Genomic DNA, 15,134 nt, shown 5'->3' with positions numbered 1-15,134 from the left:
GTCCAGCTGATGCCTCTGCAGATTGAGATCCCATTTATCACCGTGATTGATGGAGTGCGGCAATGCAAGGGAGGCTTGTTTGCAGAGCACAGCACAGGCCTCACATGGGGAGCAGGTTGGTTCTTTCTTCATCTCAAACTAGGAATTAAATAGTTGTCAGCTGCAGCTCTGCTGCATGGGAGATGTATCCCATGAGCCTGGTGTTCACCACTAAAGGAGCTTCTCAGGAGCCTCCAAGCAGCGATTACTGACAGCAGCGTTCATCCCTAGCAGATGGCATCTGAACAATCAGCAGAAGAGATGCAATATTGTCTGTATCCAAATGTCTGCTGCTGGGCTCCGTGTGAGGGAGAGTGTGTGCAGCAAATGTGAGGGTGCTCTGCTGACCCACACTGCACACAGAACAGAAGGCAGTGTGGTTGCTGGCAGGGTGAGCATCAGCAGGCACTGCAGCCATTGGTGCAGCATCCCTGCTGTTGGTGTTACCTGTTGGAGGCACACACACCCTGCAGTTACACCTTGTGTTCTGTGTATGCGTGACCTAAAGCTCAGGTATGAAAGGGCCTGATCCTTGTATTTCACCTTAAAAACGAAGTAGGAGCTGAAGCATTACACATCTTCCTACAGTGAACAGATGAGGAAGAAGAAAAAAAAAAGAAGCTGAGGAATAAATATTTCTAAGATGGTGACCCTGGGGATTGGAAGAATTTCATTGTGTGGCTTCCCCACATCATATTTAGCTGCCAAATGGCATGGCAGCATGCTAAAGATGCAGCCAGGGTGTACTTAGGCATGAAGAAGAGAACAGAGTGGTAACCACCTTGCTCCTTGCTGCAGTTGGCACCCCACATCACAGACAGGTAAACCTGAGCAGTGTGCAGCCCACATTAAACACTGACAGCTCTGCTTGTCTGTATGCAGTCTCTGATTTCAGCACACAGCATTTCCTGCATTACTAGCAGGATGGTAATTCTCTTGCTGCTGTTGGGGAAGAGGACTGTGAGACTGGCTTCCTAAAATGCCACAGACCTTCCCCACTTCAAAGCAAAAATGCCATTCTTCTTTCAGAGGCGCTGTGGAAGTCCATTAGGGCAGAAGAAACTCAGTTTGCAGAACGGAGTTTGTCAAATATCCTCAACTCCTTGGCAGCAGCAGCAGATTCTTGTGCAAGACAGATGATATCTACTGAAATATGTTCTTACTTTTTCTTGCCAAGAAATCTTACCCTGTTCTTATTCTGATGGCAGAAAAAAAACACTCTCCCTTTACAGAATGCATTTCAGGGGAGTCGTTCCTTGCTGTGCTTGTGAAATTAATGGCTAAGCTGAATTCTTACATACTTAATCAATTTCTTTCCTTCATACCTGCTGTTGTCACCGCAGCCTTCAAGTGCAGTGAATCAGGCGGCCTTGTACTGGATGAGCATCGAGTTGTTTGGCTAACTGGAGCCTCACGCCTTTCTTTATCTCTGGTTTTTGGTTTTTGTGTTGTTTTCTCCTTTCTTCAGCAGGTGAACAGAAGGCTGCCTCCACCCATCCCACTGCGTGCTGACATTTGACACTTATCTGTGCAGCTGTGGCTTGGTTATGGTTCTGCTGCTGAGACATCTATTGTTTTCAGCTGGCTGATATGATAAACTGCGACAGTTTTAAGTTTCTCCTTGGATAGTATTTTCACGTGGTACATATGATAACAAGAAACCTGCAGTATCCTGCCAAATTCCTGGAACGCACTCTGCTTTCTATTGATCTCAGAGTTTCTCACAGTCCTCAGTGGAAATGTTAAGGTTTGCTGTCCTGCAGATATCCAAATTTAAGCCTATCGAAGTAAAGAGCTCTGAAGAATTTTGGTTTTGTTATAACACACACAAAGGCCTCTCCATTTTTATGACTGAAGAGTAACTTTGAGAATATTGTCATGGGTAATGCCACGATAGCTCCTCCAGTGTGAAAAGGGCATGAGAAGAGAGGTGTTCACTTAGCCTTGCTCAACCCCATCAGGAGTTCATTTGCTATAACTAATGTGTGTGTGAAAGTTGAGAGATCTTCCACTCAAAGACCATTGTGTTGGCTGTGTGCTGTAGGCTGTGCCAAGCATTGTGTTGCCTTTTGGTATCACTTATTTTGGTAGTAGGGCTGCTTTGGGGCTAGTCAACATCTAAAGCAGCCTTACTGAGATAATGGGGCCAGCACTGTGCATAGGAAGGCATCTCCAATTTAAGACCAGGTGGGTCATTGAGCAGAATCCAGCAGGTTGTTGTAGCTCCAGGAAGGGAAAGCCCATGACTACTCATGCAGAGCATTGCTGAGATGTTCATTGGGCTACAGTGCCATTGTTTTTATGTGGATGATTACAGAGGAATTCCAAGTGTGTTTTGTGTTAAAAACAATTACTGTACTTTAGGATCTCATAGTGTAGTGTATGAAATTTCTAGTTATTAAAGCTCTGCACTGAGGAGTGAGAATGCCCAGTGCCTGTTGGTGTCTAATTAAGCTTTTTTTTTTTTTTTTCAAGAAGTCATTGTAATTCAGAGCAACATCATTGACTTTCCATGTCTGTGTGATCTCCTCAATCATATGAGGAGGTAGTTTCTAACCTGCAGTCCATGTTTGTGCTCTTGGAGCAGTTTTTTTTTCCTTAGCCAGACTCGGGCCTTGGTTTTCAGCAGCTCAGCACAATCCTCCTTTGGACTTGTTTTTTGTTTTCAGTTGTTGTCTCCTCCAGCAGCCTGCACTCCACATGAAGAGCTTTGTGGCTAGGTTAGTAAGCACAGAGGGAGTCGCAGGGAGCGCAGACTGTTCCTGACTGCACCACTGAGTACACTTAAAAGGAGTTCTTCTTCCCCACCCCTGCACTGAGTTGTATGGGAATGGCAGTGAGTCACAGCAGCAGGAGCTGTGTGAGCGAGCATGGCCCACTCCTGAGATTTTTAGAATGCATGAGGTTTCATCAACGCAAAGGATTTGGAGGGGGCGGGAGGGAGGGAAGACCAATCTTTTCCCTTTATACTGTACTACCCAAGTCAGATAATTTAGTGAATGTGCAGGAAGCTGAATGTCTGACTTGATCATGCAAAGGGAGTTGAGTTGTGCTAACTCTGACCTGTGGAAGGAAAGGAAGTAGAAATGACAGTGCTCTTGAATTGCCATAATAAAGGCTGCGATGTGTGGTTCAGTATCATGACTTAGCTTGAGTATTCAAGCATTTGAGGATTCCTCTAGACTGCCCAGCCAATGCTCTGTGACTGCAGGACCAATGGTGGTAGAGTCCAGGTCTTCTGAAGAATTGATTTGGGAAAGCTGCTGGTTGTGGTGGTAGCTTGGGTTGTAGCAAACCAGAGTGTGTGTGTACAGGGAAAGGTAATGCTGGTACTAGACTAGTACTGGTGGAAAACACAAATCTTTTGGAGACACCAATTTAAAAGAAATCTGTAACACGTGAGGCTATTTGTGAGTGATTTTGCTGTCTGTTTTGCAAGGAAATGCATCTTTTGCATCTTAAAGACATGGAGAAGTTTCATTGTGACTTGAAGTTTTGAAGGAAAATGAACTTACAGAGGTGTAACAAATCAGCGGAGCGCACTGCACTCTTCTTTGTGAGGGTGGGGTATTACGTTCATTAAGTCTCTGTACTCCTAAGTCAGAAGAATATTCCTCTGGTTAATTAAGACCTTTTCGTTCACAACAGAACATTCTGAAAGAACATGCTGATGATGACCAAAATCTTGCGATTTCGGGTGTCCCTGTGGTCAGCTGGCCCAAGAAGACCCCAAAGGTAATGAGACACGATTACCTCCTAATCATTGCTGTGCCAGACCTTGGTGGTTTTTCAGCTGTATTCTGGCAAAGTGTTTCAAATGATACTTAGGCAGCAGCCAGAACTTCCAACATGGAAGGGTATCTTCAGTTATTTTATGACTACATGTTGAAGCAGAACATAAAGGTACCTCAGTAGGGAGAAACGGGCAGTTTCCATTTAAAATAGAGCTTGTTTGGCCCTCACTTATCTGCATAAAACTTGGGTATGACTTGGTTGTTTGCTAATTGCAGCTGGATCTGTAAGTGTTGATGCAGCATTTTGTGCAAGCGTAAATGCCGTGTAAATCCTACAGACTGTTCGCTTAGTGAATACTTGAGTCTGGATGAGAGGGTGCTTCTTCTCTTACACTGTGAGAACTCCTGCATTTTCTGTACATCTTCAGTTAACTTCAGAGGGTTGTTTTCTGTCCCTGTACCTTCATTTTTCCTCCTTTATATGGCAGTAATTTTTTTCTCAAAGCTGTGAGGTTTGCTTTGTTAATGCCGACGAAGAATTAGAAATAATTAAGAATAAAGTCAGAAGGGTGATTGTTATTTATAACAGTGGTATGTTTGCCACACTCCAGTTATTCAGCATGCTGTAAAAGCAGCCTTGCTTATTTAGAAGATGTCTCATCGCTTCTATTTTTACTGTCATTTTTCACTGAATTAGTTTTATAATGCATAGTTTCTCTAGAAATGCTGAAAGGGTCAATCAACTTACATCAGACTTCTCTGTGAAAATCTGTTGTTACTATGATTGTATGTAACTTTCAGATCATTAGCTGAGCAAATTACTTTCCCCGTTCTCTCTTTGCTGGTGTTCTTGCTGTGGCTTTACATTTAGTCACTTGTAGCTGAGAGTTTGCTGTTTTCAGATGGGAAGTGGGAAACCATCAACTTCAGCAGCTGCCAGGGAAGAGTGGAGCAAAGTGAGCAGGAGTTGAGCTTCTGGTTTATTTCTGTCTTTTAGCTGGGTGCATTTCAGATCAGCTATATCTTGCTAAATACGTATTTCCCTTTTACATTATACTAGATCCTTAGGAACATGCGTTGTATTTAAAACATTGATACAACTGAAAATAACAACCTATTCAAACAACAATTTGTTTAAAAACCATGAGAGGAGTAGGTGTCAGCTTTGTCACTCTGCTGCTCTGACAGCTGCTGTTCATTCACTGGTCAGGTATCTCCAGACATGGAATAAAGCAGAATCTCTGTACCCGGAGGAGAACTGGTATGTGAAACTTGCAAAACAAAACTAAGAAACAATTGGTTCTTCTGCTGTGTTTTGAGCTTCTGGTGGAAGCGAGGTTCCTAATGGTTGGAGGTTTTTAGGAGCTTTGGCGTTTGCTCATGTTCTTGTTCGTTTTCTGTTGGAATTGTCAATAGATGGCTCATTTCTTATATTTGGCAATGTAACTGTAAAAGATTCTGGGTTTTTTTTTTTTGTGATTTTCATCTCATTCCTTCTTGCAAAATCCATTTTGCTGGCTGCAGGATTTTGGCTTTTTAACTTTCTGGTGCTTATTTTTCTGTAGCCTTTTAAAAAGCAACATTTTTTAAAGGTATCACTCCCTGTGTGAAGTTACAATAACGATTATATCATCACAGGAATAAGAGGAAGACTTTCACAAAGTCGGGCTTTACCTTGAAGCTGGCAAATGGAAACTTGTAACAGAAGCGGTTCTTTCACTGCAGCCTTCATACTTTAATTAATCAGTGATTAATCGGAGTTCAACTTGTGTTATACTGAAGCTGAAAGGCTTGCAGCAGATAGCGTTGAATGTTTTGCAGATTAAGTTTGTTATTTCCTGGACTCTTCTAATGCCAGATATCTGTATCACCTTCCATGTCCCAGCTGCCTCCCTCCTCTGGGAACAGGAACCAAGGGAACAGGCCAGGAGGACATGTCTTAGTGTTGTGTCTTTGAGCCCAAGATTAAAATACATTGGAAAGACAGTATAGGAGAAAACTGTCTAACAGCAGTAATGTAAGTGGTTAAGCTTCATTAGCACTCCTTTGTCCCCTGTAACTCCTGATAGTGAAACAGAAGATTTGACAGAAGAAAACCCTTAGGGAGGTTGAACTCTGTTAAAATGGGGTTTCGGCTGGTGGAGCAGGGCTGTAGGGCTGGAAGGCTCCACGAGCATTGAACACAAGGCAGGGAAGTAACACCTGGTGGTAGTTTTACTAGCTGCAGTGTTACTCTTCCGGCATACCAGAGAAATGCCAGCTATTTCAGTGTCTTTCTGGAGATGCTGGTGTGTAAAGGAAGGGCAGATGGGGTGCAGTGTGGTTCTGGCTTTGGTGGGGCTGATGTGAAGGCATTACAGTGGTACACGAGCTCCGGTGGAGGAGGGTTGTCTGATTTAGTCCTTTAAGCAAAAGAAGCAAACTGATATTCAGGAAGAGCAGGCAGCAAATGAAAAAACGTGGCTCTTCCTTTCTCCCAGGAGAAGCCTCCAGAAGAAATTCAGAAAGACAAGAGCAGCAGATGGAGAAGGAAGAATAAAGCCGGCACTAAATGCCAAAACATTTCAAAGAAAATGGAAATGACTGTAAAGAAAGGAGGGGAAGAGACTACAGACAGCAAGAGAGGAGGATGAGGAGAGGAACAAGTACTGAAAAGAGATGGAATGAGGAAAACATAGGGCAGAGGTAGAAAACTCTTGGAAAAGTAAGAGATCCTTGCAGAAGGAAGGGCCGGTGACTGGCTTCGGCTTGTGAATTACCCAAGGTGTGAAAGGCCCTGCTTAGTCAGGTTGACTCTCTTTGGAAAGAATACACCCTCATGTATGGAAAGAATAGTAATCAGTGATTATAGAAGCAGCAAATAATATTTCCACTTAAAATTGAGTCACAGTTTCTTTTACGCACTGTTGGTGTGGTGTGCCAACAGCATCCACAGCTCTGCACTGCAGAACAGCAGTTTGAAGACTGAAATTCCAGAGTTTAGGAAGGAAACGTGTTCTCTCCCCTTGAATCTCCATTCACAGTGGATAAGGCAACGGGCAAGACACTGAATTAAGTATGTGAGTCCCATCCATATGCCGTGGCCCCGTTTCACATTGCTTGTGTCTATCCTTTCTAAAGGCATTTGGGGCTGTCAGATTTACTGCAGATCTCTCTAAAAAATTTATTCACTGAGAAAAGAAACAGAAGTAGCAATCAAAAACGTTTTTGCAAGGAGATAAAATAAATAGGCAGCATTTGATGATCTTATATTTGGTGTACAAAATGAGAGGCAAAGGTCTGTGTTCTGCTCCCAGCTCTGGTGTCATATGAGGCAAATGACACCTCTCTTCTCCCTGAGCCTTCCCAGATTAGAGGATCCTGCTTCTCTTCCCAGGAGTGAGATTAATCTTTATAAAGATCTGTGAAACCTTCAACAGAAAGCTTTGCAGTAAAACATGTGGATCATTATTATTTTATGGTAATAGGGAAGTAGCGTGTAATTCATAGACACCTCTTCTGGATCATACTTGCTCGTCTTTGTGGCTTTTTTTTGCAAGAACCCTTTTGGACGTGAGAATTGGCCCTGGAAGAGAACGTTTTCAGAAGTCCATTTTCAGAAGAGACCTGTCTGCTAATGACTCATTTAACAATATGTTTGATTCACTGGGGATCCGAGGATATGCACAGTGATCCTAATTTAGTCCTCATCGGAGGATCAGGAATGTGAAATGTTACGTGTCCTGCTGGGCTGACAGTGTATGTACCTTCTGGCTAGATAGCACATTTCTGCTGGCAAGCGTGCAGCTGTGAATGTGTTCCCATTGCTTTGCTGGTTTGTGCAACAGTAGTTTGTCCTTGCTTGGTGCTGAGCCCTGTCTGTGTTTTATTGTAATGACAGTCTGCTGTGCAAAAGGAAGAACTCTGTAGGATGTTTTGCCTCAGGTTTTTGATTTCTTACCCTATCTATGGCAGTGAGAACAAACGGTAAGAAATGAGCTCCTTCCCCAGCCCTGAAACATGGGCTTCGGGGTGGTGGGGAAGGAGAACCTGGCTCACACCAGAGTCACCACTGTGGCACGTCTGTGATCATTGATGTAGAGAGCTGCCATCAAACGACATCTTGAAGCCCCCTCTCAAGATTATCAGTCCTACAATACAGGATTTCCCATTTAATCTGTACAGGGATTAGGGCTAATGTTATATGAAAGGACCTCAGAGTATGGCTGTAGCAGAAAATAGGTATCTTTTTTCCATCCATTTCCTACTTCTGGAAGGCAATAGTCAGTTGTAGTAGCACAAAATTGCACTCCGTGGAAGTACCTTCTGTTTTTATTGCGATAAAGATCTTTAGCTGTCTATGAAGAGCAGCTGTAAAGAAGTAAAATGTGTTTGGCCTGACTCCGCTGTTCTGTGAAGAGTGAGAAATGCAGACTGAGCTGGGTTCTCATCCCTTTTACCTGACACAAACCTGGAACTGCTGCATTTGTAGTGACAGCAAGGTATGAATGGGTCTGGCTGGGAGCAGGAGGTGAAGCTGTAATTTTCAGTGGCTGGTTAACAATACTGGAACACATGACTGTTTTTTTGACCCCTTGCTCATTCACATTTTCCATGTAATTATTACCTCTTGATTTTAAGAGAAGATACTTGAAAAGTATTAGAGGGCAATGATAATATCTACGGTTAAAATTAATGACTATATGTCACAAATTGAAATGTTTATATATATATTTTTAAATATATATATATTTAAACACCCTTTCCTGCATTTGGTTGGTCTTTCTGGTAGCTACTGCATCCTATAGCAATGACCCCACAGTTTCCTTTAGTTGTTTCAGACCTGTTCCTTCATATCAGAAACACACTCCATGCCCCATTCATAATGGATTCTGAGGAACTGGAAAGAGATGTCCCATTTGGCCTCTGTGCTGACAGTGTTTCTGTTACATCCCTCTTAGTGCTTCTCAGTTGCTTTTTTATACTCTGAAGCTGGAAAGCTTTGGTCTTTTCCAGTACACAAGTCACACCATGTTTGATCATCTCTGTTGCTCTATTCTAGTTCCACTAGAGGTGGTTTTGAGATGAGGGTGGGTATGGGACTCCAGGGCCACAAATGGTATTCAGGATGCAGTGTTTAAGAGAGGAGGCCAGAAGAACATGCCTTGTTCAGCATGGTACAACAAAGTTGAAGGCAGAGATGATTGCTGTAAGTACTTCAGGGAGTATAAATATCAGGGGAGGAGGAAAGGTATTTTATTTAGTGGGCAAAGTTGGCATGAGAACAAGTAAGTACAAACATACCATAAATAAACGTAGTCTGGAAGTAAAGTTTCTGATCATTGCTTGTGGTCTGAACTAAACAGTGCACACAGAAAGTAGACAGCAGTGATGAGAAGGGTGTTAGGTTCTTAGACATTACTTGTATTTTAAATAATGAAAGGCCATGATATTAGTCAGTCTCTCAGTCCCTCCATATCTGGAGCCCACAGAGGTCCTTAGGCATGTTTCTAGCAAGGAAACTTTTTCTTTCTTCTTTGTATTTTACATTAGTAATGCTTGGAAGGGAAGAAGATCTATCAGTTTCTAATAACAGCTTCTTTAAGTATGGCTCCAGTTTTATGAACATACATGTAACCTCATGCATTGGATCAAACACCAGAAGAGCTTAGAAAATGGCTTAAGAATCAGTGAATGCAGCAAATTTGAATGCAAGTAGAAATTAGAAAGAGAAGCATCAGCTCAAGAGATTTGATAAATTTCAACTTGAAGATCTTAGCTGTGGTTTTTCAGAAGTATCGAGCATTGTTTTACATCTCATTTTCATTACATGCAGAGGATGAGGCGCTAGGTGGACAAAGAACATTCTTGAAAACCTTTGAATAAATACTTCCAGTTTTTACTTGCTTGCTTACTAAGAATTCCTACCATAGCTCCTGCTAGGCCAGCTCCACCCAGAGCAGCGAGAGTGCGGAGGTGCTCCTTACAGCAATTAGTGCTTTAACCTGAGTGGTGTCTGAAGCAGATCTGAGCATGTAGAAATGGCACAACATCAAAACAGCATCAGTTCCAGGAGCCTGCCCGGGGGCTACCACCAGCAAGGCTACATTCCTAGTAGCAGTGGGAAACCTGTGCCAAATTCCCCAGGACGGGCCAGCCTTGGATATCTGTTCAGGTACTTCCTGTGACAATAGGAACATCTTAAAAAGCAAATACTGACCATGGAAAACAAGCATTTGAAAACTAAAGTGAAAGTTCAGTCTGGTGTAGGAAAGTAATGAGGAAAGGGAAGGAAAAAGAAAAGGCAGAAAGACACCAAAAGAATTCAGTGTAGTTTGTTGGACTTTGTAATTTTTCTTCTGGTTGTGATTCACATTGAATTTTACTTCAGTTGTTCAGATGCCACAGGAGCAAGAAGGGGATTGAGTCTGTCACGTTTTGTCCTTGCCAGGCAGTGTGAAGGTGTTAGAAGTGATCTCACAGCTCTGCCTGACCTCTGCTTGGCATCAACAACAGTTACAAATGCAGAGTGTGCAAGGTTTGTGTATGCAAACGTGTGTTAGGAATCCTTTTTGTTGATTAAAAGCCTTGATTACTAAGTTCTTCTACTGCAAATCAGACAACTCTTAAAAGTTATTGGATGCTAATAATTCTTTTACCAGAAGGAAGCTTAAATACAAGAGAAAATCAAGATAAAAATCAATTAAAAATTGTTTTTCTCTTTATGGTTTTTAATTTTGATTGAAATAAGCTATTTACTTGTGAAGTATTTTTGTTCTTTTACACCATCAGGACAGTAGTTGCCATGTGAGAGGGGAGTACCAATGTTTATTCAGACTGGTGCCCCAGTTCTGGCTCCTGACAGATCCATTAAGAAGCAAAACCACATAGCGAAGAATGGGGGGATTTTTTTTTACTTTTCTAAAGGGAACTTCCCAGTATTCATACAGCATTAAGCCCTTTCCCTGCTAACTTGTTGGAAGCAGGAAGAAACCTGATGCACCAGAAGTGAGAACTCCTTCAGGTACTTTGCAAAGGCGTCAGCAACTTTGCCAGGAGCTTGTGTGAAATGCCTGCTTTCCTGGGGGCAGCTCCTTGCCTGGCTTGTTTATTTTCCGAGCGCTGCTTCGATCTCTTACAAACGTGAGTTCCTGAGACAAATTTGTTTCTTCAGTAACTCCACACAGGCCGGAGGAGTCTCAGTGTTTGGTGCGTGTGTTCCATACGTAACATGCCCAAAGAGCTTCGCTGCATGTTGCCTCAGCGTTAGTCTAAAAGCTTTGCCTGGTGACTTGACAGATTATTTCTCACCTCAAGAGGCTGTACTTGAAATATTGTGTCCCTTCAGGGAGTAATTATAAATAGCAAGGACTTGAATGAGCACCTTCTTAATCTTCCATCTTTGACTTAGTATTTTCCCTTCTTATCAACTCTCAGCCACTTGCTTTGAAATTTGACCGATACCTTTATGTGATTAATACATCAAACAGGTAAATTAGAGCCTTTCTGGCTCAGAGCAGAAATTTGAACAGATTGCAAAAAAAATGAATAGACATATCTTTTTTCAAACTGTTGATTTCAAAGTATCATACTGGAAAATTGATGTGTTCTTCCCCATTGTCGTTCTTCCAACATATGCGAGAATATTCAGTAACACGAGTTTTTCTAACTAAGGTCTTGACTGCTGTTTTTCAAGGTAGCTGCTTTCTCTTTATTTCATGACAGTAGAAGCGCTGCTGAAATCTACATCAGTCATGAGACCTTCTTTGCACATGGTGGCTGTGAACTGAGCTGATGGGTCTGAGGCTGTGTTGCTAGGAGCCTGACTACCTTCACTGCTGAAGTGGCCAGCAAAACAAAAAAGAACCTGAGACTGGGATCTGATTAAGTCTTCAAGCATCCTTGTGTTCTCCCCCACCCCAACATGAAAACCGTTCAAGCTTTGAGTTACGAATCTGAGATTTAATAGTTTTGTTTCTGGATCGAAGCACATTGGCAGAGCAATATGGAAGGCGTTTGTCATTCTACAGTTATGTGCTGTGCAATTATGGACATTAATCCTGCATGCACTTTTCAGAACAAAATTGAATTGTATGTTCTGTCCCTGAGAAGATGGCTTCCTTTTAGTTCCATAGCACACTGAAATTAAAGTCTGCTGAGAATATAAATGAGATCTTGTTTCAACTTCATGACTTTCCTGCAGGCACTCGTAGACCAATACAAGGCACAGAAGTGCTCTTCTTTTTGAAAATCAGCAAATCCAACAAAAGAAGTGGAGAAAGTCTGATGAAAGCTAAGCAGCTTTGTGACTTAGTCTAGAGTGTTTTGCTTGTTTTCGTCCTGGATGTTCCCCTACAAACCCAATTCAGGTCTCTAGGTGATAGCTGAGCACCTGTGTTCCCATGGGGGAAACTGTCCTTCAGCTCTGTTTGCTTACATTTCAGGGCACCCTTTGCCTCTCATTGTTTGGGTTTGGTCTCTAGATTTGAAGCTGCTGCCAGATACTGGACACAACTGTCTCAGCGAGAGCATTTTGTGTTGTGTGCCAGAGAGCACCGAGCCGCTTCAAGGAAAGCAGGTTGCGTAGTCTGGTTAATCCACTATTTTAGCTAGCAGCCACAACCATTTGCATGTTCCTTCACAGCATGGCAGTCATTTCTTATCTTGTTAGGAGCCTGCTTCACTATTTTGCATTTACTGGCGGAACATGGCTCTTGGAGATGAACCGTGCTGTGGGAACACTCCATGATGGAAGTATTTGTGGAAGAAGGAAGCGTGGCAGGATTTCCCTCATTTCCCAGCAGGTAATTCCATTGTGCCACAGCTTTTCCCATACAGAGTGCATTCACACCTCCAGATCTCAGGTGCTGCTGGGTTTGTCGGTTCCTGCCTGTTCACACAAATCTGATGCTGTGGAGATAGAAGACCTCAGTGATCTACCAATACATTCCCAAGATTCAGTGGTTTACCTTATATGGCAGATATATGTGATGTTTCAGCGTGCTTTCTGCAGTCTTATTTGTAAGATGACATGGTGGCTTTTTGGTTTTGTAGGTTTTTGTTTGTTTTTTAAATCTCTGAGAAAGATTGAGTGAGTTACAAGCATCACATTCGGTCTGGGCTCTTTGTGTTTTATGTGCTCCTCCCCTGCTGTGCTGTATAGCCCAGGGTTGCTCCATCTAGAGTGGTACAGTCCTCACCTTCATTGCTTCCCATGTGTTGGATACTGGTTAGAAGGTACGGGCATTATGTGGAGGGAACAATCAGTATGTTATTCCTTTTTGAGTTCCCTTATTTGATCCAAGGTTGATGAATTAAAGAGATTGCTGTGGTGCATCTGGTGACTACTCTTATGCCATTGATCAGCTAAAAGGAATAGTAGGAAGTGCTAAGGTGGTGACACGGGATGGATATTTGAAGAAAGCTGTCAGAACATCTCTGACAACGTGGAGAGTGGCTGAGATACTGGCTAGAGAAAAGCGTTCTGAAATATGCCCAGATCCAACAGCTGGGCTCGTGTTTCATGTGAGCAAACACCTGGGCCAAAGCAGCAATCCTTAGGAAGTGATGGGTAACTCCTTTACCCTGGTGCAGGACAAGATGTGACTCGTGAGCATCTCTGTGGGGTTTGCCTTTAAAAAACGCTTCACTTCAAATTGAGAATCACAGAATCATAAATCAGGGAAGGGACCCACAAGGGTCATCTAACTCAGGATGTTCTGTGATGAGCCGCAGTGTGTGGCTGACAACACAGGTTCTGTTAGGCACTGAGCACTGATGGGCAGCACCTGAGATCTGTTGGTCCTGGAGCAGCTCAGGAGCGAGTATGTAGAGTGCAGGGGTGGTAGTCTCACTCCCCTCCCCACGTTGGTTTTACTACTTAAGGATATTTGCATGAGAATAAAATCCAGTTCTTTGGCACTCATCTGCTCCTGCTGTTTATTCTTCGCTTGAGGTTATTGTCTCAGTTTGTGACAACATAATTGGTTTCTGTGGAGAAGATTATGATATTGACTTATATATGAGTTCAGGTGAGGAGCAATCAGCACCAACAGTTCAGAATAGAAAGCACTCTCTGTTTGCATGCAGCTCTCACTAAGGCTAGTTCAGCGGTTCAATTAAGGATGTTATTTATTACTTATATCACACATGTTGCATCACACGAAGCTGTGGTGTGGATGCAGAGCAGTACAGCCATGGCTTGGGTTGGTGCTCGTTCTGTTTTCTAAGCTGCTGTAAACGGTGCCAGCACTGTCAGATGTGCTCTGCCAGAGCTGCTCGCACAAGGGCAGTTCGCTGTTTGCTGTAATTTGGTGTTCTCTGGTGTAGACAAGCTGAAAGGATCATGCTGGAAAATGAATGGTTAACTGCTCTTTTACAAGATGAGATTTGCAGAGTGCAATTAGAATCAGAAAAGTTCATTTTATGTTGTTCTCCCCCTTCTCCTGACTCTCAGTTTGCTAATTTATATCCCATCCTATATGATATATGTGGGCAGAGTGGAGCAGACTCCCAGGGCAGCTGAGGTGCTACAGGTGGGTCAGGATGGTACTGTGTGTGGTAGGATGCGTTGTGAAGAAGGAAGCAGGGTGAGCTATGTTGGGGTCTAATGTGTTGTGAGTTATATGTCAATGTGGTGGATTGGCCTTGGCGGGGGTGTTCCAGGTTGTTTTGTTTCCCCCATGTGGAGGTCAGCCCATGGGCAGGTGTGGGACTGGGCATCCTCACATTAGCTGCTCCAGAAGCACCAGCACTGCTGCAAGCAGGTTGCTTACTCTAGCTTCCTATCTTTGAGCTCTCCTTTCTAGGCCTCTAGCAAGACATACATCCCTCCTTTCCTCTCTTCCAGAAAGCATTAGGTTCTGCTCTAACCTTGTGATTCAGAAAGCCAAGGCCTTAGGCACATGCCTTTCGTGCCTGGGCTTTCAGCTGCTCCAGCTCTGCCTTGTGTGCAAACACAATGGAGGGAGAGAAACCCGAGGAGATGCTGAGCTCACCGAGGGCCGGCTGGGAGCAGAGTGGGACAGCACCATCGCTTCCCATAACGCGTTGGCTGGCAGGACAGCAGTGCAAACAAGAAATGGACATTTAACGTGTTCACAATGAGGAAGGGCCATCATTACACGATGCACTTGGCTCTGTCAGCAGCTGCCTGTCCATGTGTTAAAGTTTGGCAGAACTTTGTTAGGTAGAGCAGGGCCACGAGGCGGTGCGGAGCACAGGGCAGGGCCCTGCTGCCGAGCTACTGCGTGTTTGTTTGTGGGGCCACGTGGTGATTGGGGCTGTGGAACGGAGCTGGAACTCATTTGGCAGGAATCCTGATGCAAAGACCACTGGGTCTGCTGCTTTATGGCTTCTCGGTTGCTCAGCACATGCAAATAT

The 15,134-nt window shown here is 43.4% G+C and overlaps 1 protein-coding gene across 13 annotated transcripts in view; it reads left to right on the top strand.

The window, feature by feature from the left end:
* The window catches only part of KDM2B (lysine demethylase 2B), a 99,298-nt gene that overhangs the window by 61,109 nt on the left and 23,055 nt on the right, over nt 1–15,134 (top strand). For 12 of the 13 annotated variants that reach the window (XM_015877687.2, XM_015877696.1, XM_015877694.1 and 9 more), the window contains one exon: nt 3,688–3,774. The exons of the other annotated variant lie outside the window; for it this stretch is intronic. In XM_015877687.2, the coding sequence (XP_015733173.1) occupies nt 3,688–3,774 (87 nt within the window). The remainder of the gene's footprint in view (nt 1–3,687; nt 3,775–15,134) is intronic. 13 annotated transcript variants of the gene reach the window in all.

Source organism: Coturnix japonica, chromosome 15 (genome assembly GCF_001577835.2).
Source record: "Coturnix japonica isolate 7356 chromosome 15, Coturnix japonica 2.1, whole genome shotgun sequence".
Classification (NCBI taxonomy): Eukaryota; Metazoa; Chordata; class Aves; order Galliformes; family Phasianidae; genus Coturnix; species Coturnix japonica.
The sequence above is the reverse complement of the archived record's forward strand: the minus strand, read 5'-3'. Positions and strand labels throughout refer to the sequence as shown.